General features: G+C 48.2%; 1 protein-coding gene and 1 long non-coding RNA gene across 3 annotated transcripts in view; both read right to left on the minus strand.

The window, feature by feature from the left end:
- Window positions 1–27,169, minus strand: part of LOC135392821 (uncharacterized) — a 189,020-nt gene that overhangs the window by 94,621 nt on the left and 67,230 nt on the right. For both annotated transcript variants that reach the window (XM_064623526.1, XM_064623525.1), the window contains exon 3: window positions 8,047–8,248. In XM_064623526.1, the coding sequence (XP_064479596.1) occupies window positions 8,047–8,248 (202 nt within the window). The remainder of the gene's footprint in view (window positions 1–8,046; window positions 8,249–27,169) is intronic.
- LOC135392817 (uncharacterized) lies at window positions 23,622–24,815 on the minus strand. The gene is made up of 3 exons (XR_010422238.1): window positions 24,714–24,815; window positions 24,092–24,152; window positions 23,622–23,690 (listed from the first exon to the last, which is right to left on the minus strand). It is a non-coding gene; the product is annotated as an uncharacterized LOC135392817 (long non-coding RNA).

A 27,169-nucleotide genomic window follows, 5' to 3' on the forward strand; every position in this document is an offset into this window, starting at 1 on the left:
CGTGATTCCTCCCGTCAGGGTGAGATAACTCACTCACTGAAAGCCCAGTGCAAAGCCAGTGAAGTATAAAATGAAAAAAAATAGCCGGAGCCCTTTGGCTGCACGTATAGCATATGTTTGTAACTCAAGCGTCGCCATGCCAGTCCTGGACAGCTGTTTCGGCCTTGTTGGGCCTCATCAACAGGACGCAGGCAGGCAACGTTCGAGTGGATGGCGTCAGAAGGTCACGTAACACGTGATTCCTCCCGTCAGGGTGAGATAACTCACTCACTGAAAGCCCAGTGCAAAGCCAGTGAAGTATAAAATGAAAAAAATAGCCGGAGCCCTTTGGCTGCACGTATAGCATATGTTTGTAACTCAAGCGTCGCCATGCCAGTCCTGGACAGCTGTTTCGGCCTTGTTGGGCCTCATCAACAGGACGCAGGCAGGCAACGTTCGAGTGGATGGCGTCAGAAGGTCACGGAACACGTGATTCCTCCCGTCAGGGTGAGATAACTCACTCACTGAAAGCCCAGTGCAAAGCCAGTGAAGTATAAAATGAAAAAAATAGCCGGAGCCCTTTGGCTGCACGTATAGCATATGTTTGTAACTCAAGCGTCGCCATGCCAGTCCTGGACAGCTGTTTCGGCCTTGTTGGGCCTCATCAACAGGACGCAGGCAGGCAACGTTCGAGTGGATGGCGTCAGAAGGTCACGTAACACGTGATTCCTCCCGTCAGGGTGAGATAACTCACTCACTGAAAGCCCAGTGCAAAGCCAGTGAAGTATAAAATGAAAAAAATAGCCGGAGCCCTTTGGCTGCACGTACAGCATATGTTTGTAACTCAAGCGTCGCCATGCCAGTCCTGGACAGCTGTTTCGGCCTTGTTGGGCCTCATCAACAGGACGCAGGCAGGCAACGTTCGAGTGGATGGCGTCAGAAGGTCACGGAACACGTGATTCCTCCCGTCAGGGTGAGATAACTCACTCACTGAAAGCCCAGTGCAAAGCCAGTGAAGTATAAAATGAAAAAAATAGCCGGAGCCCTTTGGCTGCACGTATAGCATATGTTTGTAACTCAAGCGTCGCCATGCCAGTCCTGGACAGCTGTTTCGGCCTTGTTGGGCCTCATCAACAGGACGCAGGCAGGCAACGTTCGAGTGGATGGCGTCAGAAGGTCACGTGACACGTGATTCCTCCCGTCAGGGTGAGATAACTCACTCACTGAAAGCCCAGTGCAAAGCCAGTGAAGTATAAAATGAAAAAAATAGCCGGAGCCCTTTGGCTGCACGTATAGCATATGTTTGTAACTCAAGCGTCGCCATGCCAGTCCTGGACAGCTGTTTCGGCCTTGTTGGGCCTCATCAACAGGACGCAGGCAGGCAACGTTCGAGTGGATGGCTTCAGAAGGTCACGTAACACGTGATTCCTCCCGTCAGGGTGAGATAACTCACTCACTGAAAGCCCACTGCAAAGCCAGTGAAGTATAAAATGAAAAAAATAGCCGGAGCCCTTTGGCTGCACGTATAGCATGTGTTTGTAACTCAAGCGTCGCCATGCCAGTCCTGGACAGCTGTTTTGGCCTTGTTGGGCCTCATCAACAGGACGCAGGCAGGCAACGTTCGAGTGGATGGCTTCAGAAGGTCACGTAACACGTGATTCCTCCCGTCAGGGTGAGATAACTCACTCACTGAAAGCCCAGTGCAAAGCCAGTGAAGTATAAAATGAAAAAAATAGCCGGAGCCCTTTGGCTGCACGTATAGCATATGTTTGTAACTCAAGCGTCGCCATGCCAGTCCTGGACAGCTGTTTCGGCCTTGTTGGGCCTCATCAACAGGACGCAGGCAGGCAACGTTCGAGTGGATGGCGTCAGAAGGTCACGTAACACGTGATTCCTCCCGTCAGGGTGAGATAACTCACTCACTGAAAGCCCAGTGCAAAGCCAGTGAAGTATAAAATGAAAAAAATAGCCGGAGCCCTTTGGCTGCACGTATAGCATATGTTTGTAACTCAAGCGTCGCCATGCCAGTCCTGGACAGCTGTTTCGGCCTTGTTGGGCCTCATCAACAGGACGCAGGCAGGCAACGTTCGAGTGGATGGCGTCAGAAGGTCACGTAACACGTGATTCCTCCCGTCAGGGTGAGATAACTCACTCACTGAAAGCCCAGTGCAAAGCCAGTGAAGTATAAAATGAAAAAAATAGCCGGAGCCCTTTGGCTGCACGTATAGCATATGTTTGTAACTCAAGCGTCACCATGCCAGTCCTGGACAGCTGTTTCGGCCTTGTTGGGCCTCATCAACAGGACGCAGGCAGGCAACGTTCGAGTGGATGGCTTTCAGTGAGTGAGTTATCTCACCCTGACGGGAGGAATCACGTGTTACGTGACCTTCTGACGCCATCCACTCGAACGTTGCCTGCCTGCGTCCTGTTGATGAGGCCCAACAAGGCCGAAACAGCTGTCCAGGACTGGCATGGCGACGCTTGAGTTACAAACATATGCTATACGTGCAGCCAAAGGGCTCCGGCTATTTTTTTCATTTTATACTTCACTGGCTTTGCACTGGGCTTTCAGTGAGTGAGTTATCTCACCCTGACGGGAGGAATCACGTGTTACGTGACCTTCTGACGCCATCCACTCGAACATTGCCTGCCTGCGTCCTCTTGATGAGGCCCAACAAGGCCGAAACAGCTGTCCAGGACTGGCATGGCGACGCTTGAGTTACAAACATATGCTATACGTGCAGCCAAAGGGCTCCGGCTATTTTTTTCATTTTATACTTCACTGGCTTTGCACTGGGCTTTCAGTGAGTGAGTTATCTCACCCTGACGGGAGGAATCACGTGTTACGTGACCTTCTGACGCCATCCACTCGAACGTTGCCTGCCTGCGTCCTGTTGATGAGGCCCAACAAGGCCGAAACAGCTGTCCAGGACTGGCATGGCGACGCTTGAGTTACAAACATATGCTATACGTGCAGCCAAAGGGCTCCGGCTATTTTTTTCATTTTATACTTCACTGGCTTTGCACTGGGCTTTCAGTGAGTGAGTTATCTCACCCTGACGGGAGGAATCACGTGTTACGTGACCTTCTGACGCCATCCACTCGAACGTTGCCTGCCTGCGTCCTGTTGATGAGGCCCAACAAGGCCGAAACAGCTGTCCAGGACTGGCATGGCGACGCTTGAGTTACAAACATTTCTACGAAGTAATGCTCTAAGGTGATTAATTGCTGGTGAATGACCGACCTTTTAGATAGGACCACCGTGTCCTGAATGGCGCAACGAATGGCTTGCGGGAGGGCCTCTGGGGACATACCGGTGTGCACAAATGTCCGGAGGTCGGCACGAAAGAGTCTTCAGTTCGTGAAAGTAATTGGTCCGGTAGCGGGTGAGAGAGGCAGTCTGTCGTGCGAAATATATAGAGGAAAGTGGTCACTACCTCGGGTGTCGATATTGGAAGCGCACGACAAGTGGAAGGATCTAGTACATCGAGTGACATTAGTGATCACACATAAGTTGGCTGCCGGTTGTTAAGTAGGCACGTCTGAACAGTCTCCATTGCTTCCAACAACCTCCTTCCCCGGCCGGCCGTCTTAGCCATATGATGAGCATTGCAGTCACCCAGCACGAGAGCTGGGGATTCCAGTGAATTGAATAAGCGTTCGAGGTCAGTCCACGGAACCTGTACCGCGGAACGTAGATAGATACTGACGACTGTTATCAGCATGTGCCCAAGGCGGATCTTGCAGTTCAAATAATCATAAGAGCGATGATAAACTGATCGTGGGTACAGCAGCGAGGTCATTACGAACGTATAACGCTGTTCTGCTCTGCTCTCAGAGGATTGGTGAGATCGATAGGTTCTATATCCATTGACACGGTGTGCAGTCTCCACGCCATGTTCGCACACAGCTGTGAAAGGGAACTTGTACTGTCAAACCAGGGAGCTTGTTGCGTAGGCCGCGATGATGCCGCTGAATCGCTATGGCCTTTCTATACAATTCCATGATGCTGATGTAAATATAATGCATCCAATGCCAGAAGCGCATGAACCTCGGGCAGTTGCGAAGTACCAGGAAATGCAGAGGAAATTGCTTTGGCTGCCGCGAGTGCCGCAGAGAAGAGTTTCAGAGAAGGCACACTTCGATGGTTGATGGTGGTAGGTGTCCTCTGGTGCCTGCTGGTTCTGTCACACTGGCGTAAGTGCGTGTGAATCTGCCTCGATGAACCAGGGTGCCTGTGGTGGCTGCTTCTAATGGGCTTTGCCGCGATGGTGTTCTGCAATCCTCGTTCAGCGAGTGCAGACCAAAGTGGGAGTGCAGTAAAGCCGTGTTCATTTGTACCAGACGTGACGGTGGCGCTACCACCCCTGGGAGAGTCAGGTGGAAGTCGTAGTATCTTATCTTGGTGTGTTTTTTGTTTGGAGGGTCTCGACGGACATAAGGAGAACGATGCAGGGTGGCCGGATTTACAGCTAGTTAGTGTTAGTTACTTACATAGTTAGTTAGTGAACACATCACCACCGTCTTCTGTCATGGAATGCTGGACCTGCAGCCCTCCAGATATAACCCTTACGTCTTTCAGGTAGAGCACGACATCGTCATTTGAGTACTCTTTAGGTACAGCATAAACCCTGCCTATATTTCTGGCGTACGATTGAGGTATTGATTGCAACGCAGCGATTACCGCTTAACACTTAGCTGACACAAGGTTGCGGGCAGTCTTTTCAGACTGGACGGAGACGGAGAGAGAACTATCTCCGTGGAAACGGTAGTGCACAACCTTTTGTTTGGCTAGCAGGCATATCGCGCTAGTGACTGCATTCGGATTGACGTTCCAGAAGGGGTAGTCACTAGATGTTGGCCGAAACAGTACGGGGATACCACCGGCTCGGTTCTTCCTGTAGGTGACAGTGGTGAACTGGCCCTGGAGAAGTGTCAGATTTGGCGTCGTTCATCTCATCTGCCTGTTACCGAAGTGTCCATGGCGTTAGCGGGAACCAGGCCTCCCCAGCTCCCCGCATTTGCGGCAGTAGAAAAATAAAATCACGTCACAGTCACGTGGTATTACACCGTCAGGCATCATAGTTGATACCCATTGGCCGAAGGACATTGCGCGCTCCGCTATTGGTTGGCAAAGTTTCAAAAGAGCATTCTTTCGCGGGCTGCCTGTCTGGCGGGCAGTTACGAGAAGAGAACGGAGAGAAGTGGCAGCGGCGTCTCGCGTCTCGACGATGTCAGTTGACACCACGGTATGATGGCATTGTTCAAAGAGAAGTCCCAGATTTGTTCGTGTGTCAAAGTGACTCAGCGCATGTTGTGATGTTTCCCAACACAAGTATCCTACGTACGAACAGTCTCTCGAGTTCAGAATGCAGCTCACGCCTGAGGAACACTTGTGAGCGCCGTCGCATTTTCAAATGCAGTCACAACGGAGACAGGATTCGGTGTCCGTGCGACAAGCATTGCCCGCTTCGTTGAAACCTTCGCACTGCAGCCAACGAAAGGAGATGCTAACCGTGAAATCGCGTGCACTCCTGTGATCGTCGCTTACTTCTGGGAGTAGTGTGTGTGTTTTCGTGTTCGAACTTGGTCAACGAACGCAACGATTTGGACTCTGTAGGCACGGTGAATATTTGTGTCAGATTATTGAATCAGTACGATGTTTCAAATAAATGTGTATTTTGTCAAAAATTTGCCTAGTTGTTCTGGAATACTGAATAACAAGCGTCGGGCATGAAAACCAGTAAAAGTAAAAGCCGATGGTAGCCAGTACTGGCCAGTACCGGGCCGAAAGGCGAGCCAAACTGAGAGACTCCTGATTGGCCGAAAGGTAGGCATCATAGTTCATTTTCATTGGTTGCATGTCCAGTGTTGCCTGAATTATCTCAAACTATGGGCTCTATGGGGAGCTGTGGGAGCCTGGCGGGAACATTCACGTCTTGCGGATTGTTGGCCCCAGTAAACCAGTAATATCCCTAGGATATCCCTACAAGGTCGTGAACGTCCTGAATATCTGGACATCCATGCGATATCTGTGGGATATCCCAAGAAAGCATTCGAGTTTGTTTTGCTTAGTAAATAACTGATGTCCCAGGGACATCTGTAGCATATTGCACTTTGGATGTTTGAAAAGCCTGCATCCTCGAGGTATATCCATGCAAGATCTTGTATATACCAGATTTTAGGCTCTGACTGAACCATTGAACATCAGTGGGATGTCGCAAGGACGTCGCCTGGAGATATACGGATAAATATGTGATGATGGACAGCAACTTTTTTTCTTGCGCTGACAGCAAGCAAAAACTTCTGTGAACCTTAACTAGATATGGGGGAACAAGTAAAACCGTTATATATCTCTATCGTTCGCGTGCTGCTGGCCATGCAACATATTTATCTGTGCATGACACTAGCCGAGCAACAGAATTCGATCACTTTTACAGCTCCACTCAGCAGTTCCTCACATTATAGAGAATAGCCTGAGTTAAAAACACAATATTAGACAGGAAGGAAAGTCAGAAACTTTATTGGTTATACCTTGAATCTGCACATACACGAATTAACTGCAAAGACGCACCCCCTCACCATTAGAGATGTGTTACGCCGCAATACTCTTATAATGAACGTACCCCTACAACTTGTATTTCAGTATATGCTCCAGTCACTTCGGCAACAGACGCTATTGTGGATGCTGTGCTCTCCCTCCGCGAACGCGGTGGGGTGGAGGGGGCGCACATTGGGGGACTTCTCTTATTTTTAGGATGAAAGCACCTTTAAACACGTTTACGTTCATTAATTAACATACTATATGTAGGCTACTTTCCGTCAATAAAACCGGGGAGTCGTCACTTCTGATGCATCAAGTAAAATAAGTGCACATTATATTGAATTTGAACAGTCAGAACAATAACGGTTCATAAACGTCCTACATTTGTCCCAATATCACGAGGTGACATCGCAGGGATATATCTGCGATGTCCAAACAGTGCCCATATCCTGGTCTCCTGTATGTCGCGTGGATATCTATGGGATACTCAGACTGCTCCCAGGGATATCCCATTGTCCAAGATGGGATATCCTACAGACGTCGTCAGGACGTCTGTTGTTTGTTGGGGCATCATCCGAGGAAGGGCTCTCCACCAGTTGTCGTTTGGCAAGGTTGCCGGGAACCTGTTGACCTGTAGGACGCGGCATGCAGACATCGGACCGCCCGTCCAGATTACGGCGGGATGTCCATGAAGCGCTAGATTATTCCTTTAAAAAACCGGTGACTCCAAATAGTCCTATGCCTATAAATTTTGAATATATTCCGCAGCAACGGAAAAGAGAGACCTTACCCTTCGGCTTCTTCTTCCGCAACAACAAAAGACAAGGTAAAATGGCCGTTAAATGGCTAGTTGAAGAGGGTCATCCTGGCATACAGGACACCATGCAAAATCACCGACTCTCTCTTCCGATGAAAGACCTACCCGAGTCATGCAGACAATGCTCCATCGGCTACGCACGGGATCTGCGTTTACGGACTCGCAAATGTTAAAGATCAGTTCCAGGAAGGATTCCAGTTGCGGTTACTGTCACCATCCGGAATCTATCGAACATACCCTAACAGGATGTCGTGCATACCATACTACGCGGGAAACTCATCTTGCACACTCTAGGCGTGGCATCGGACGTCCTCTTTTCTAAAGGTTCTTATGCAGAACGAACTACAAAAACTCGCAACCTTGCGCGTTGTCTTCAAAAAGAAAAAAAAAAAACGGACCTCGTGGAAACACCACTCTAGTGCACTTCTCATCCACAGTGCACCTTCGTCCAATCAGTATACCGTTCATCCTGCCTATGCCTCACTTTGAGCTCGTCAACTCTCTTGTCCCCCTCTTTTCCCTTTTGGCTATAGTCGTGACGATGCCCACTCGTGTGCGGCCAACAACGACGAGCTACTTCGACAACCCCCATGGAGGGTCCCAGACAGAGACAGCAAGTCGAGGGCCATGCATGAAGTTTCAGTTGCCATTCAGTGATATTGAGATAAGCGAACGTATCGCTCTCTTTGGCAAACGGCATGCTCACCTTATTGGTTCCATCGTCCTCCACATGCACCTGCATCACGCGGGGGGTTTTCTTGTTGCTAGTTTTCCACTTCATCGTAGCTGCGTGGTCTGTCCCATCACGCTGGAAGGATCCGAGCGCATCTTTATGTATATAAAATTCGAGATAATGTCCAATTCCATCTCCGGTTGTGTTGCGGTCACAGCGAAGGCGGTACTTGGACCTGCGGAGAATCATGTGGGTAACGTTTCGTGGAATGTAAGACCGACAAAAGGACGAGGCATTATGTCGTAATGACAATAATAATAATGGTAATAGTACTGTGGTGTTACACCTAAGGTTTGTCTGCGCAGTGTGGCGGCATGTTGCACGTGACACAGGGTAGGACCGCGAATAATTTGGACCACCTGAGGTTCTTTGGACGTGCGCCGGAAATCTCCGACACAGGGTGCTGGACGCAATGTTTACCTCCTCCACATTACTACCGCCCTCGGCCGGGATCGAACCCGCGATCTTGAGCTCAGCAAGCCAGCACGTTTGCAGAGCTCGAGATCGCGCAAATCGTAGCAATGACAACACTACTGAAACACAGAAAAGCGCGATCACGGTTATACAGCTAGTCGCGGTCTTCCTTTTTATTACTTTCTCTCTCTCTCCTCCCTCCCACTTCTTCCTCTTTTCACCTTCTTTGGCGGCAAGGGTCAACCTTGGGCAGTACTCTGCACTTGGGTATAGTGTAGAGACAGTGTTAACGTGTGGGACAGGTTCCCTCGTTGGGCTCGGTGGTGGGTGACACACCTGCCACACCGAATCACTTTCTCCGCTTTATGGATCCCACAAACTCTAAAAAGCATGATCGGCGCCACAAATGCACTGCACTAACTGCAGAATGCACTGCACAAATGCACTGCAGTGCAAACATTGTAGTTTTTCAATTCCACATCAGAACCATAGTTCCCGAAGATCCTCATCCTTCAGGCTGGAGATTAGTTAAAACCACTCTCGAACAAGTCATAGGTAAAAAAAAAAGAAGAAGAAAAGAAAGAAAAAAAGAGAGCGAGCGACATCCACATTGAGGTCCAGAGCAGGCAGCAGAGCTCAGAACAGTTGTCAGTAAAGCAAATTCGTGATATTCCAGTGACTGCGCACCACACACTCAACACAGTCAGATGTGTTATCTCTAGTGAGGAGTTACTGCAGTGCTCCGAAACAAAGATCCAGGAGGGCTTAAAAGACCAAGGGATGATCAGTGCCAAACTCCATCCATATGGATATCCATCCATAGGGACAACAAGGAAATACCCTCCAGGCACGTTACTTTATCTTTCCAATTGCACACTCTCTACGCAGAAATAAAGGCTGGGTATGTAAACTGCCACGTTCGACCCTATATACCCAACCCGCGTCGATGTTTGAAGTGCCAGAGATTTGGCCACCATTCTCAAGTGTGCCGTGGGCACCCGATCTGCCCCAAATGCGCGGGTGACTGCAATGACCATACTCCAGAGTTGTGCAAAAACAGTTTCCATTGTGCCAACTGCGAAAGTAACCACCCCTTCTATTCAAGAGGCTGCCCACGCTCTAGCGATAAAAAGGAAATATTGAGAATTAAAACTGTACAGCAGCTGAGATACAAAGCAGCAAAGACACAACTGGAGTTTCAGAAAACAGGATCTTTCTCTGAAGCGGTGCGCCGGGGAGTGACACCGCTCAGAGTATCTGTGGGGACCCAAACTTCTGGGCCTCCTCTCCACACTCCCCAAACACAAGAAAAACCTGCGGGGAGCCCGCCTCCCCCAGCTCCTGCCAAAATCTTTACGGAGGTTGGTGGCACGCTTTCAGTTTGGGATGGGCTCACAGGGAGCTCACCCCAGACTGCCACACACTGAATGGAGCTTGACGGTGACGACTGCATGTCGCTGAAATCATCATCAAGTCTTCCAAGTACACTGGACCAGAGTGCTCCTTCCTAAGGGAAGGAGCAAAGATAAAAACACGGAGATCGAGGTACAGGCAAGTCGAAGGAGAAACAGAGGCTCCCCCACAAAGTGTTATACCCCCTTAACACAGAAGGTACAGAGTCCCTTTGCTCTTCCCTATTTCCATTCCATTAGGGACAGGTATTCCTTCAGTGCAACTGTCGAGGTCTCTACAGTAACATAGATGATGTACACGAGCTTTTTGAAAAGTACAGACCTGTCTGCTTCTGCCTGCAAGAAACATACTGCACGAAGAAAACTTAAAGGAACTGTAAAGTGAAATTTTACCCCCCTGTTTCTGTGTGCGACCTGGTAGTGTTTGCCTGTGTTATGCTGCACACAGAGCCTAAGCACTCAAAGCGCGTAAATTATTACACAATATAAATTAGAAAAATTAAATCGTACGGTAAGTTGGGCTAAAAACAGCTAAAAATGTCCGAACAGCTAAAAATGTCATGATCGGATTGCTCCTGTCACGTGATACCTAAGTAATACACGATGAACTTATGACCGGCTACTAATTACCAATAAACACTACTCTTAGAATCACAAAAATTACTGGGACAATTCTTCAAAATATCGAAGAAACAGTATCCCAGAATACTGTCAGCGGCCTATGTTTGCTCTCCTCCCAACCATATCGCACGGCGTGTATTGCGTCTGCGAGGTTTGTGTATGCAAAAAAGTTCATTTCCTGCCGAAATTGAACAGAACTTCACCTGACAGCGGTGCCAGGTATCTACTGTAATGCTCGGGGATACACCAAGTGTGCTCTTTCGACAAGGGACGTTGTGTACCACAAGATTCCAAAGGAATAATGCGTGGAAACGAAAGTGGTTGCAAGCGCTTGGTCAAGACATTCGTGGTCCACGCCGTATTTGCTCAACCCATTTCTCTGACGAGTCCTACGAAATGATAGCAGCGGGCGGTCGAAAACGTCTCAAACGGACCGCAGTCCAGACACCAGTGTTTCTCCTTGTGACGTCTGACGATGCGAACACCAGTGCACACGAGGTGTGTATTTCCCGATACATAGGAATAATACGTATATAGATATAGTTCATTTCAAATTCAGATTGATTTTTGTGATGCCTACGCTGCGTAATGTACCAAACGGAACATCCCCCTTCCCCTGGGGAGCCGTGAGCTCTCGCAGGAGAGTATAAGTATCAAATAAATTGCGCGCTATAGATACTGACCGTATTCTTTATTTACATCAGCGACACAGCTCTGTACTGTGTTGTCTTTTATGTGCTGTGCCCCGTGTTGGAGTTTTTAGCGACTTTAATGCAGGACCAAACCAATCTTGAGCGCCCAAATTTTAACATCGTTCGACAGGGCCACATGTGACTTACTTGTGAATATGGTCGCTCATAGGTTCGCGCTGCCCACGGAATTCAAAATATACGAGCTTCAGGACAGTCGTATTGAGGCATAGAAGTTGGAAATCTTCGTGGGTTGTAATGCACAACCGCTGTGTCTCATCTTCGAGAGTCAGAGGGATGTTCCCCGATCCCTCGCTTACAATGAACCGTCAATAACTCGTTGTGAAGAGCGAACACAAATTCCTTGGTGTCATCTTTGACAAAAAACATTTGTTCCCCACATCAAGGAATTGAAAACAAAATGTGTGAGGGCTTTGAACCTTCTTAAAGGGACTATGAAATTTCCCGAACCCCCATACTTTTTTCCGCTGGAAACTGTTCTTCCCGCCGAGAAACTAATATGCCACAAATTTTTCCGGGCGAAATCGCTCCACTGCGTGAGGAGCGCGCGCTTTTTTTTTTTTTTTTGTATGAGGTGAGAGATGTCAGCCTAGCCTGAGCTGGCTTGCTACTCTATAAAAAAACAAAAAAAAATCGATGGTGGGAGGCGCGTAAACGTGGTCGCAGAGCGCTTTATTGAAGTTGGCCCAGGGATGCTTGCAGTATGTCCATGTGAGTCTGGTTTCCACTTTATTAGTATGTCAGTTTCTTTATTTGGTGTCGGTGATTGTGCTTTTGATGTGGCTGCTTGCTATTCGCAGTTGTCCGATATCGAATGTGATTAGAGGTCGTGCAGTTGGCAGTCGGCCAGGTACTTTAGCGCTGCCTTGGCCGCTGTAACGTTTTGCTTATGTGTGGGCCAAGAGCCTAGTATTTTGCGTAGTGTTAGAGGGTGATCATCAAGTTTGGACAGCGATTGCTGCAAGTCTTGTCTTTGTGAGTCGTATTTTAGGCAGTTTAAAAAAATGTGTGACACGTCTTCCGGTTCCCCGCACGTTGTGCATAATGGACTGGTTGTTCTCCCAAGTTTAAAGTTTTGCGCCTTTGTGTATGCGACTCCAAGGCGGAGCCTGTGTAGGAGAGTCGCATCTTTTCTATGCATGTTTTTGTGTCCTGTGTGCGTCCCATGTTTGTCCAGTGTTTGGAGCCTTTTGTCTCTTGTGCTTGTATTTCTCATTTCCTTTAGCATTACTTCGTTCGCTGCTGTTCTCGCTATTACTGCAGCGTCATGTTTTGTCAGTGGAATTGGTGTTATCTCTGTTAGCGTGTGAGCTGCTTTAGCCGCTTTGTCTGCTCGTTCGTTTCCTGGGATGTCGCAGTGCCCTGGTATCCAGTGGATGGATATGGCGTGGCCCGTATTGCGTAGCTGTGTGTGAGTGGTCAGGATGTCGCTGACCAGTGTGTTGTTTTCTTTGGGGTTTGCGATGGCCATTATGGCAGGCTTAGAGTCGGTGAAAACAGCCCAGTTTCTTGGTTCTGTAGTTTGTATGTATTCGAGTGCCGTGAAAATGGCACGCAACTCAGTTGCAGTGGATGACGTTTTGTGACTGAGCCGGTGTTTAATTTCGTGCTCATTTTCAGGGATGTAGACTGCTGCCGTGGAAGACGCCTTCGCCGTGGACCCGTCGCTGTAAATGACCCGGGCGTGGCTGCTGACCTCCTCCAGGTGTTCCAGGGCAAACTGTCTGATGACTAGATTGGACGTATCCGCTTTTTTCTTTATGCCAGTTATGGTTGTTTGTGTGTGTGGTCTAACGAGCAGCCATGGCGGGATGTTGTTAGCCGCGGCTTGTTTGTAGTTTTTGGGAATGTGTTTTGGAAGCTCCTGTATGGCCCTTCCCAGGTGAGAGCCAGGGCGGTCAGTGTGGATTCGGCCAAGTGGGTGGTCAACGTGTCTGGCCTTATGTCGCAAGTGCAGTTTCATTATCTCAGCTGTTTGTAATGCTGAGAGAGTGGGGCCTCCGTGTTCTTCAATTGTGCCATGGAGTGATGTAGCCTGTGGCACTCCGAGGATGGTGCGTAGCCCTGCTGCATAGATACGATCCAACTTTGTTAAATTTTTTTGTGATGCCCCTTTAAGTAGGGGAAGGCTGTAGCGTATGTTGGATACGACCAGTGCCTCGTGTATCTGTTTGAGTATCCGTGCGGATGGGCCCCATTTGGGTCCGGCCAGTGTGCGGAGGACATTGCTATATGGTGCTGTTTTTCGCTTTATGTTCTCAATTTCCGGTCCCCATGTGAGGAAACGGTCTATTTTCACACCCAGGAATGTGTGAGATGGGACTATCTGTATGGGTTTCTTGTCTATGAAGACACGGTCTTTTGTAAAGAGTTTCCTTGTAAATGGTAACAAGACAGTTTTTTCTTGCGATATTTCCAGGCCCCGCTGCTTTAGATAATGCTCTGTCGTACACATAGCCGTCTGGAGCCGGCGCGAGATTACGGACACGCAGGTATGTGCAGTCCATACGCATACATCGTCAGCAAATGCGGAGAGCGGGATACGCTTGTCAAGTTGTGATGGGAGTGTTATTAGTGTCATGTTGAATAGTGTTGGGCTTAGGATGCCCCCTTGCGGCACACCCCTGTGAACGTCGTGCAGGCTGCTGGCGCCATCGGGGGTGTTGATGTATATGCTTCTGTTTTCAATGTAGCTTTTGATTTAATTGTACATCCGCCCCCGGACACCAGTAGCAGTGGCCGCTGAGAGGATAGCGCTGTGAGTGACCATGTTAAAAGCGTTTTTTATATCAAGGAAGATTGCCGCTGTGATGTTACCCAGTGATCTTTCATGTTGCACTGTTGTGACAAGGTCCATCACTGAGTCCAACGTGCTTCTATTTTTTCTAAAACCCGTCATGCTTTCTGGGTACTTTTGGTTGTGTTCCAGGTGCCACTCAAGTCGTGCATGAACCATCTTGTCCAGCAGCTTCCCCAAGCAGCTGGCAAGCGCAATTGGGCGAAATGATTGTAAACAGGTGGGTGGTTTCCCTGGTTTTAGTAGTTTTATTTCAGACACTTTCCACTCGTTTGGAATGTCCCCACTTCTCCATATGTCGTTGTAAGCTTCAAGCAGCCGGAAAAGTGCTTTTTCTCCCAGGTTCCTTATGGCCTGGTAATTTATCTTGTCAGGTCCTGGTGCAGAGTTTGTGGGACATGAGTTTAGTGCTTGTTTTATTTCGTGAAGTGTAAAGTCATTTTCCAAAGGGTCATTAGTGTCTACAGTCGTGAAAGGGGGGATGAAACCTGAGTTGCCAGCTGGTGGAGGTATTATTATCATTTTGCAGTACTCATCGGCGATATCTTTCACCGGCCTATTTTGTGCAACAGACAGCGCTTCAAAAGGATGTTTTTGTTCTGGTGTCTGTGTTTCGTGCTTGATGAGTTTGAAGATATCTGTGAGTGCTGTGCTCTTCCTGGCACCATCGCAAAAATTTCGCCACGTGTCCTGAGTAAGCTGGTTAAGCTGGCGTCTTGTTTTGTTTGCGAGCTTTCTGGCTGTACGTATATCATTTGGATCTCTGGTTCTCCGGGCTTTTCTTTCCGCACGCCTTCTTATCGCTCGAAGGCGCTCGTATTCCCCATTTATTTTGTTGACTCGTGTAGGTACGGAGAAGCTGCTTGTGTTCGACGATAAGTTTTCTTTTATGTGCTCAGTTATAGCCTTGTAACCAACGTCAGAGATTAAGCTCTTTTCCATCTCGGAGCGATCTTCTTCCCCAGTCTTCAAATCTTCCCCAGTTTACTTTCTTTATTTTGTGTTTTGCAGTACGCTTTTTGTTGTCGCTGAGAGTTATCAGTAGCGGTACATGGTCGCTTCCATGTGTTTCTATGTCAGTGACACACGTCATGTTAGGCGTGAGTGAATGGGTTACAATGGCGAGGTCAAGGACTGAGTCGCTTCTGGGGAATGTAGGTTTCCCGTCGTTCATGATTTTAAGATGACATGTCTCAATGAAACCAACAATGTCACTCCCGCAGTTATCTGTTTTGCGTGAGCCCCACGAAGTGTGGTGTGCGTTAAAATCGCCGCATATGACGTAAGGTGGTAGGAGTGACTGTATCGTCTGATAAAATTCGTTAAAATCAATGTTACAGCAAGGTTCTAAATAAACGCTTAGGACAGTAATGTCCTGTGTACCAAGACGAACACGAGATGCACATAGTTCCGATGATTTGTCGCCCCGTATGGTCAGTGGAACTTGGGGTATGTCAGAGCGTATAAAAAGAGCGGCTCTGCTTGGCATGCCTTGTCTACCTGATTCATATGATATGTAATTGTGTAATCGAAAGGATGTAGGCAGGCGAGCTTCAGATAATGAGATGATAGGAAAATGCTACTTTGATACGAACTGTTTGAAGTCACCTGCCTTTCCGGCAATTCCAATGAAAGATGGTTGTTCCCTTATAAAGTGATTGTATATTTGTGTGTGAGGTACTAGCCATGATTTTGAGTGTTTAGTATTTCCACAAATCGTTGCTCCATGGCGATAACGTGTTGTACCTCAGGAACGTTTTGCGCGTTGGGAATTGCAGCAATGAGTGCTCTTATGGCGGTGAAAAGGAAGGGTATGGTTTGCATGACAAGTTGAATGGCGTTCTGTTCCACGAGCATTTGCGGTGGAGGGGGGGGGGGAGGCGCCGTTGGCCGCTTCAGCGGTTCTTGAGCTGGGGGTTTCTTTGCGAACCATACGTTTGTGGGGGGCTGATGTTGTGCTTCAGGTGCTTTCCTCCTAGGCTTTGGTGTCCTTTGTGGTTTCGGCAAAGGGGGACCTTTCGGCGCTGGTGGGGCTGGTTTTTGTGGAGCTGGTGGAGGTGTCACAACGAGTTGCTTATTTATGTTTGTAACCTTTCCGTGAGCCACGTCACAAGCGCCTTTCTTCGCTATTTCTGCTGCCACAATCCTGCGGGGGCACCTCCCGTAATTTGCGTAGTGCGGCCCGCCGCAGTTTGCGCATTTGCGCTCGTTTCGTGTCGTGCAATCTTTGAAGCTATGTGGTCCGGCGCAAGCCTTGCATTTAACTGAACCCCGGCAGTTTCTGGCTAAATGACCAAATCTCTGGCACCGGTAACACTGTGTTGGCGAAAAGTATTTGTGCACACGGTACTCGTTAAAGCCAAGGGTGACTGTGTCCGGCATGGGTTTTTCTGAGGTGAAGGTGATTATGACGCTGTTTGTAGGGCGTGATGTTACGTTGCCAGATTTATCTTTGTTATAAGCCTGTTGTCGGCGAACCTCAATTGCTCCGAATGAGCGAAAAAATTCCAGCATTTGCACGTCGGAGTAAGGGGCTCGAACACCCGTGATTTTGCCGACATTCCTAGCGTAAGCGTCAGGAATGCGGCAAGTGACCGCTACGTTTGCGATGCAAGTTAAGGCCAGCAGGGACTTAGCTGCAGTCAGATTGTTGACAATCACAGTGAGGGTGCCCTGCTGGCCGAAACGATGATCGCGTATGCGCTCCTGAGTCGCGTGAAGTATTTCCTGGGCAACTACGTTGGGGTTTGCTCGCAGGAACGTCTCATTAGGGTTTACGGGGGTGAAGATGACGGGGATCCCCGCTTTTCGTGACCTTTTGTAAATGACCGTTTGAAAGGGGTTTTCCCCGTCATCCCCCTCCCCGTTATTCACTACGGTTTGCCTGTCATTGCTCTGACTACGTGAGCTGAGTGAGCTTGGTGTTTCACTAAGGCTGCCAGTACGATGCCGTTTCCGCGGGGTGCGTAATGGAGTACAGGTCCCGACAAAAGTTTACGGAACGCGCGAGCGATGTATTTTCTCCTCGGTACGACACCCTAGCGGCAAGCGGAAGCTGGCGAAATCAGGCCAGTCCACTGCCTCAGAGGGGTGGGCGACTGCGCTCCTAGCGACACACCGTGGTAGTTTCGATATGGCTACTCTTGTATGGGCCCGCGAAAAAAGTTGGATTTCAGTGTCGCGCCCGCCAACAACACGTGATTCAATGATTATGTTGACAGAGCTCGCCGCTATCATCGTGATAGCGAGGATGAATCACGTAGCAACACTTTACGGCGTATTGCTGCTATTGGAAAGCCGAGATATGTAGACAACCGAAAGAAAGAAATTTTCTAGACAGTTGCTTTGTTATGGAACTCAGTGGTGACCAGGTGATAAACAAATGACGCTTTTGTGACACAAAGGAACAAAATTAAACGAGGAATTGCATATTTATTCAGTACTTAGTGGCTTCCCCTTCAACAGAAATAAAAGCACTCATTCTCTCTGGTAAAGACGCGTACAGCCGGTGGACGAGGGAGTTATCTTCGCGGAGCGCGGTCCACTCAGCCAGAATCGCCTCCCATAGCGCGTCCTTACTCCTGAGAGGCCGACGTCTAGCACTCATCCTATATTTCATTATTCCCCAAACATTTTCAATTATGTTCAAATCTGGGCTCTTCGCAGGCCATTGCAGCTGCATAATGGAGAGCTCGTCGAGGCGGCGTTGAACGGTTCTACACCTGTGCACGGATCTGCCATCGTGTTGAAATATATAGCAGCCGTCAGGGAACGGGCCGTCGAGGACATAGGGTAGCAGGGTGCCCTCGATGACGTCCAAGTAGGCGCCGCCGTTAAACCTTCCATCCAGGCGCACTAGGGGACCAAGTCCCTGGTAGGAGAGCGCGCCCCACACGCTGACGGTCTGCCGGCCACTTGATAGCACTCCGTTAACATAGGCGGGCATGTACCTTCAAATGAGCAAAAATACAAGTCATGTTATAGGTGCTCCTTAAATCAATGTGAATTAAGACTATGTAAGTGTACCTGCAATTTGGAGGCCGCCAAACCCGTTTCGACTGAGACCACCGAGTACTAAAGGCGGCCTCGTAGCTGAAGACAACTGTGCTCCAGTGGCCGACGTCCCAGTCGCTGTGGTGGACCGCAAACTCTAGCCGTGCTGCTCTATGCTCCGCTGTCAAAAGTGGTTTCTCTACGGCGACGCCGCACTTCAGGCCGCCAAGAGACGTGAGGCGCCGTTGAATGGTCCTTGTTGACGCGCTCACGCCAAGTTCCCTCTTTATGTCCGTTGCCGTTGCAAAAGGGTCGACGGCGCTGGCGGCGATGATGACCCTGTCCTCTTCCATAGTGATAACTGGTGGTCTGCCTGCTCTTGGTGCGTCTTCTACACTACCTTCATCCCTGTAAGTTTGGACGACGCGGTTTACCGTGGAAAGGGAGCATCCAATTCGCCGGGCAATCTCCCGTTGTGACATCCCAGCCTGCGACAAGCCGACACATTGTCAATCTTGATCACTTGTCAAGATGAGTAGACGGGTCAGCACCGACACGAGGCACAACATCGTCGGCTTGTCGCGGGCTGGGATGTCACAACGGGAGATTGCCCGGCGAATTGGATGCTCCCTTTCCACGGTAAACCGCGTCGTCCAAACTTACAGGGATGAAGGTAGTGTAGAAGACGCACCAAGAGCAGGCAGACCACCAGTTATCACTATGGAAGAGGACAGGGTCATCATCGCCGCCAGCGCCGTCGACCCTTTTGCAATGGCAACGGACATAAAGAGGGAACTTGGCGTGAGCGCGTCAACAAGGACCATTCAACGGCGCCTCACGTCTCCTGGCGGCCTGAAGTGCGGCGTCGCCGTAGAGAAACCACTTTTGACAGCGGAGCATAGAGCAGCACGGCTAGAGTTTGCGGTCCACCACAGCGACTGGGACGTCGGCCACTGGAGCACAGTTGTCTTCAGCTACGAGGCCGCCTTTAGTACTCGGTGGTCTCAGTCGAAACGGGTTTGGCGGCCTCCAAATTGCAGGTACACTTACATAGTCTTAATTCACATTGATTTAAGGAGCACCTATAACATGACTTGTATTTTTGCTCATTTGAAGGTACATGCCCGCCTATGTTAACGGAGTGCTATCAAGTGGCCGGCAGACCGTCAGCGTGTGGGGCGCGCTCTCCTACCAGGGACTTGGTCCCCTAGTGCGCCTGGATGGAAGGTTTAACGGCGGCGCCTACTTGGACGTCATCGAGGGCACCCTGCTACCCTATGTCCTCGACGGCCCGTTCCCTGACGGCTGCTATATATTTCAACACGATGGCAGCTCCGTGCACAGGTGTAGAACCGTTCAACGCCGCCTCGACGAGCTCTCCATTATGCAGTGCAATGGCCTGCGAAGAGCCCAGATTTGAACATAATTGAAAATGTTTGGGGAATAATGAAATATAGGATGAGTGCTAGACGTCGGCCTCTCAGGAGTAAGGACGCGCTATGGGAGGCGATTCTGGCTGAGTGGACCGCGCTCCGCGAAGATAACTCCCTCGTCCACCGGCTGTACGCGTCTTTACCAGAGAGAATGAGTGCTTTTATTTCTGTTGAAGGGGAAGCCACTAAGTACTGAATAAATATGCAATTCCTCGTTTAATTTTGTTCCTTTGTGTCACAAAAGCGTCATTTGTTTATCACCTGGTCACCACTGAGTTCCATAACAAAGCAACTGTCTAGAAAATTTCTTTCTTTCGGTTGTCTACATATCTCGGCTTTCCAATAGCAGCAATACGCCGTAAAGTGTTGCTACGTGATTCATCCTCGCTATCACGATGATAGCGGCGAGCTCTGTCAACATAATCATTGAATCAGGTGTTGTTGGCGGGCGCGACACTGAAATCCAACTTATTTCGCGGGCCCATACAAGAGTAGCCATATCGAAACTACCACGGTGTGTCGCTAGGAGCGCAGTCGCCCACCCCTCTGAGGCAGTGGACTGGCCTGATTTCAGTGGAGTGCAGCTGTAGCTTCCACAGTTTCGCCACGAAAACCACCGCCCCCCTTGACCATGTGATCATCCGTAACGAATCACGACAAAATAGCCGGAAAACGGCGCCAAAGAGCGCGCGCTGGCTGATCGAACTGCGCATGTGCGTTGCGTGCCCTCTCCACACCCTCTCACTCATCTCCTCCCCCCCCCCCTGTTCCGAGCGCTTCGCCAGGTCATCTGCTAATATTATCGGGAAGCAGAAAATGAAAATCCAGAAGACGAAGGAATTCACATGTACAAATTTATTGACACGGTAAACATATACACAAGAAGCAACATTTGAATGCAAGTAAATCTACACGATTATTACAGAATACTGCAGAATAAACAGAGAATAAATAGCGCCGAGCAACAGAAAGCGTGACTATCATATTATACAATCCTTAAGGGAACCTATTCGGTTTGGAGAAAGTAGATATTATTATACATATCTATAGCACGTGATGAGTCGCAGAAGTCATCCGCTTCATCCCAGCACAACTGTCGAATTTTCTGGTGACAGCGGCCACATGCTCGCGGATCGCAGGGCCACGAACAGCTGTCGGTGTCTGAATGAAAAAACAAAAAACAAGGGAACCTGTTAATAATATGGTAAACCGGAGCACAGGCAACGTTAATTGGCTGAATACGCTCTATAAGACATGCCAGCGTTACGCGTCTAATGTCGACTAATGCCGAAATTGGAGGAGCCCTGCGTACGCGATGCACGCTGTTCTCCTTTTCATGCACACCAGTGTACTAAGCATCAGATACATTCAAACAGCGGAACAAAACGCAAGAAGCAACGCCACGCAGAATCATCAACCAGATCATGACTGTTAACCGGCAGAAAGTGATGTAATACGGGGCAAGGTGCACACAGTTAGGCGACAGTATTAAACGTCTGATCACTGACATGCATCATACGTTTGTCTGCTTACCTTTCATTCAGGCGTTCATCCATGGCTCGAAGATCTTCGAAATCCACGAAACGAAATCACCGCCTGCTCAGATAGGCAGACGCGAGCTACACAACGGTCAGACGGGTCGGCGCCTCGGAGAAACGAACGCGGGCGAATCCACCGGTTAAATGAGCCTCAGCCAATCATGATCGAGAAGGGTCACGTGGGAGACCGGAGCCAATGGAAAGTAAATAGCCGGAATTTGGCGGGAAATGCCAGTGGCGACACTATTTGCGCGGCCGCGAAACCGGCTTACTGTGCCTCCTCTGCTGATTTCGCCAGCTTCCGCTTGCCGCTAGGGTGTCGTACCGAGGAGAAAATACATCGCTCGCGCGTTCCGTAAACTTTTGTCGGGACCTGTACCTGGTAGTGTTCCGTTGTTGCTGGGTGTTGTCGGACGGTCATCCATGGCTACGGCGTTCGATGATGAGAGGGCTTCGTAGCGGTTTTCCATTAGTCCGGCAATCCGTATCGGTAATGTCACAAATTTCACCGTGCACAAGCACTGCACCACCACACACGAGGAAGCCCTAAAAAGGGCTGTTTTTCCGTAGACAACGATGAGTCACAGGCCGTCGATTCCGGCAGGAGCAGGCGATCGAAGCTTGGAGATAACGCTCGAAAAGGGGTGTCTGCCCACTGATCTCTATGTATAAAGGCTGGATGGCGCATGGGAGAGGGGCTCGCGGGGGAGAGGCGTGCATTCGGGCCGCCATGTTGGGAGGCCCTAAAGCGCAGTGTGCGCCCATAGAAAACAATGGGAGGCAACGGAGATTGTGAGTATTTATAGTGCTGCAGGCGTTGATCGTTGCTTGTCATCATACAATTTTGTAAGGTGCCAGTATACTGATGTATCCTAACAGTGTTTCACAGGTGTCCTGCCGTTCGATTCTTAATTACGTTATGTTTTGCATTCCGAAACTAGACCGTCACAGCAGTGCAGCGCTGGGGATTGTACTACAGTACGTTTCCCAGCCAATATTTCAACAAGAAACGATGTGAGATTAGCAACCACCATGTATGTAATATCCCGTGCTCCGTTCTGGACAAAAATTGTTCCATAAAGAACGGTCCGGGAAAGGATATACTCGCATGGCAGAAAGAGATCGTTCTGTAGAATCACGGCCGTTGTTTTAGCCGTGTATCGGTTTCGTATGATTTATATCAAGCACCGCCGCAGAAAGTGTCTTTTAGTGAACGACTGCGGTGCTTTGCCTCGCAAATATGGACACACCGAAGCAGCCCAAATACGTTGTGAGCGTGATTTAATTGCTTTACGCAATTAGAACACGCTCGTTGGGACAGTTAATGAGGTAGTGATGTAAGCTTAATCAATTAAGTTACTTAAAAGTGGTAACACCTCCTTGAGACACAAGATTTACCTCTTTTTGAAGTACAGCCCTTCTATGTTTGTTTGTTTCTTCCTTCATTTGTTCTGATTATTTGCAGGCGCGGTTGTGCCAAACTGAATGTCCTTCTCGAGTACTCACATGCTTTTGCTGAATACAACTGCAGCGTGAGCAAAGCTGCTTAGGAACGGGGCCTGCTACCCAGTGCTGACTTTGTCATGCTTGTTATGTGGAGCACGTTCGAAAAAATGCAGCTGCACATCTGAAACTCCAATGGGTATCATCGTCATCTAAAAGAGAGCGCCGTAGCACCGTTGTGAGACCAGACACGCTTTCTGAATATCTTCTATGGCACCTTCCGCAGTTTGCACAATTTTGTTCAGCATCGAAGTCTCTCATAGGAACCACTTTGCATTAACTGTGACTCCCATCTTACATTTTGATGTGCAAGGGCCTTCTTGCACTACACACGTATGGTCTGCAACAGGATAATTGCAGCAGGACGATTTGGAGCTTGAAACAGTTGTGATTTTGTCATTTTGGCCCTCGTGTACACCGTCTGTGAAACGTAAACAAAAAAAATCTAACACGATATGCTTTTGTAAAGAAGGTCACTGATGGTGAGTAAAGAGAATATACAAGTTCAAGTTTATTCAACATTTTATATCATACATTATATTATTCAACATTTTATATCAAGTTTATACAACATCAAGTTTATTCAAGTTATTTCTTGCACTTATGCGTTTCAGGATACAATGAATGTCCAGGGAGGTCACAAAAGACTACATTTATTGTTTTATGACCTTGCTACAATGACAATATATATTTTAGGAATGACAATGGACAGGTACTCTCTCTAAATTTGTAGCACTCAATTTTAGGTTAGAATGAGCAATGAATAGCAACTTCCCTCCTGGTATTTTCTTATATATGATGAATTTTGAATTTAATGTGATCAAATATGTGTTAATATAATAATATATATAAGAATATAATATGTGATAAATGAATGTGATCAACAGTAGATGTAAACAACACCAGTAGCCAGAGAAGTGCATTCTCAAGAAATAATTTTCTTCTTATAGCATATATGTGCATGCCTATTAACTGAAACAATTATCACGGTTCTCACGGTTTTAATTTCTGAGAGTGTACTGTAGAGACGGCTTAGATCTACAACAGTTAATACAAGGTATTATATACTGTGAATCCCATGTTAAAAATTCCATGTGACACATACTTTTTGGAGGTGCTGTGGTAATCAAAGTTTGTGGGCATTATGGAGGTTCTGCACCCATTTCTTGAGTATGTCAAGGCAGCTGTGAAGTAACCTGCATTGATGATGATTATTCCAATTTTTATGGTGCATCGACAACAAAGGAAATAATACATCAGAACATTGGTTTGGGTGCAACCAGTTAAAAATGAATATGTTGTTTAATAAATGCATTGGACAAATGTTAAAACATCAGTTTAAAACATGGTTTACAATCCCTGTATCTCCTAAAAATTAAAAAGATGAAAAACTATTCTAAAAAGAATATGGGGAACTCTTCTAAAAAGAATTATAATTATTATATTGCTGGGTGAAGGAGCCTAAAGTGTAAGGTGTGTTTCTGATGTGAACATGTAAGAAAATATGCAAAACTGAGAGAGGCTAACCACAGTGCGTGCACTGAGGTTGTTCCTTCCTGTAAAGTAGAAACCAGTGGATGAGGAACGTGATACTTACCTGTACACCCAGCCGTATCACACTACACAGATTATTCACTGGGTAGCCCTCATGACGAAACCTGTATTGAGAGACCACCCTTAAAAACTGCTTCAAATAGCACGACACGCTACAAATTATTACTATCGTAACAAGCTGACGATACAGCTCAGACAAAGGCGTTATTCAAGTCGCGCCACACCACCGTTACGTAGGATTCTTTGTCACAAATCAAACCAAGGCACAAAACAATACCAATACATGAAAAAAGGTGACAATCGTGGTCTCATTATGACGTAATACCGAACTTGTGCGCGAAGGTAATTCAAAGAAATGAATGTGGCACTTGCTTCCGCAGAGAACACCGTGTACCATGCTAGCAATGCATGCAAAAAAGCGCTCGAGTGCTCGCACATATATTGATGACAACACTACCTGTGTAGTGTAACGTGTTCTTTCAAGCATATTATGCACTCAAACTGTATTTGCCGCCGGATAAAATGCAAGTGTGCTCGATTGAACGTCGGAAGAGCGATCAAGCAACCTGCATCCAGTGCTCGTTTTGGGCAAAAAAACACTTCATAATGGTCAACTAAATATACAGAATGAACGCCTATTTATTCCTCGATAAAGAGTGACTCACCTGTATAAATTTAGGCCCTGTAACCTTGCCAGTACGGTTGGTACGACCGTAATTGCAAGAAGTTGCCATGATCGCTGCGGCGACTGTTGTGAGCACCGTAAGATGGCGGCCGGTTTCTTCACGCTCGCGCTCCCTATCAGCGATCCAGCCTTTTACAATCGAGATCAGTGTGTCTGCCTCCCACACGATAGCAGCAGCAGCCGACAAGCTGCTACCTCTGCTGGAATGCGAGCGCGCGCTTGAAATGTCTCTTCCGCGTTCCTCCTCTCGCGCGCACATTCTCCCGATCGATGGTGTAGTGTAACCAGTCCTCCTCAGGTACCCGCGGATGCGGCTGTAGAGTATCTACCACTGCGCCCATACACCATGTTGCAAGCCCATTGGCCGAGACTGTGCGCGCGCTCCGATTGGTCGAGGATGATTTGAAATCGCATTTTGTACGCGCGCATGTACGTGCAGCGTCTCGGCCGTTTCAACATAGTTTCGAAATAGCACGGCCGGCATGTCGTCCTCCAGTATTCGGTGGTGTCAATCGACAGAACAGTTTGAAGAAATATGTTCGCGGGTTTATTGCGAGTCTACGCGTGTTGTGCTGTTTCTGGACACAACTATTATCCCACGAAAAATCTATCAACTGCGGTACCAGAATGCTTCATGAGTTGGAGCGTGAAGAACAAGTTCGGGCGCCGTTGGATTTCGAGGACTGCCAACACACGAAGTGAATGCGGTGTTGTAAGGCAACAAGCAATGACAAATGACTTATCTGTCGGCAGTCGTTGACCGGGTATCGGGTACGAGGGCGTTTGGACTCCCGAATCGTTTCTACACCAAGAAGCAGAGCAGAAATGTTGCGCAGGCATCTTCCCTGGAAGCTGTGACTGTTCGAGGACACTCACATGATACAGCTTGCGTTTTTAAACAGGAAAAATCAGAACTCATACTCCAACCCAACCGCTACACAACACAAGCCGTCCGAAACGGACGCCGGCGCTTCCGTGCAGAGGAGGCACAGTAAGCGGGTTTCGCCGCCGCGAAAATAATGTCGCCGCTGGCATTTCCCGCCAAATTCCGGCTATTTACTTTCCATTGGCTCCGGTTCCCCACGTGACCTTTCTCGATCATGATTGGCTGAGGCTCATTTAACCGGTGGATTCTCCCGCGTTTGTTTCTCCTAGGCGCCGACCCGTCTGACCGTTGTGTAGCTGGCACCTGCGTATGTGAGCAGACGGTGATTTCGTTTCGTGAATTTCGAAGATGTTCGAGCCATGGTCGAACGCCTGAATGAAAGGTACGGAGACAAACGTATGATGCATGTCAGTGATCAGACGTTTAATACTGTCGCCTAACTGTGTGCATGGAGGTACGCCTTGTCCCGTATTACATCGCTTTCTGCCGGTTGTCAGTCATGATCTGGTAGATGATTATGCGTGGCGTTACTTGTTGGGTTTTGTTGCACTATTTGAATGTGTCTGATGTTTAATACACTGGTGTGCATGAAAAGGAAAACAGCGTGCATCGCGTACGCCGGGCTCCTCGAATTTTGTCATTAGGCGCGTAACGATAGCATGTCTTACATAGCGTATTCAGCCAATTAACGTTGCCTGTGCTCGGGTTTACCATATCATTAACAGGTTCCTTTTCTTTTTTCTTTCATTCAGACGCCGACAGCTGTTCGTTGCCTTGCGATCCGCGAGCATGTGGCCCCTGTCACCTGAAAATCCTGCAGTTGTGCTGGGATGAAGCGGATGGCTTCTGCGACTCATCACGTGCTATGTATGTGTGTAATAATATCTACTTTGTCCAAACCTAATAGGTTCCCTTAAGGATTGTATAATATGATAGTGCCGAGCAACAGAAAGCGTGACTATTTATTCTTTATTTATTCTGCAGGATTCTGTAATAATCGTGTAGATATACTTGCATTCAAATGTTGCTTCTTGTTTAAATGTTTACCGTGTCAATAAATTTGTACATGTGAATCCCTTCGTGTTCTGGATCTTCATTTTCTGCTTCTCGGTAATATTAGCAGATGGCCTGGCGAAGCCAGCTCTCATCAACTCCCCATAGAGCCCATAGTATAGCTAAATTCACACAACACTGGGCACACGACCAATGAGAGTGCAGCGATTGCTCCTTCTATTTTCCAATCAGAAGTCTTTCCGTCTGGCTCGCAGCCCGACCGGTTCTGGCTGTTGCTGACTTCTGCTTTCCATACTGCATACTGCTTTCATGCACGTCGTAAAGTTATTCCGTGATTCCCAAACAACTGTGAAAACTGTGAAACTGTGTCGTAATCAACAGAAATTTATTTATACTGACACAATCGGCAGGTTGACACATATACATGCACTGAGCCTACTGAGTACATTGCGTAGCGCTTCCTAGCACACTGGAACAAAGTTCAAACTTGCAAAACACGCATATCGACGCCGCTTATTCCCAGCAACGAACAACTG

Source organism: Ornithodoros turicata, chromosome 4 (assembly GCF_037126465.1).
Source record: "Ornithodoros turicata isolate Travis chromosome 4, ASM3712646v1, whole genome shotgun sequence".
Taxonomy (NCBI): domain Eukaryota; kingdom Metazoa; phylum Arthropoda; class Arachnida; order Ixodida; family Argasidae; genus Ornithodoros; species Ornithodoros turicata.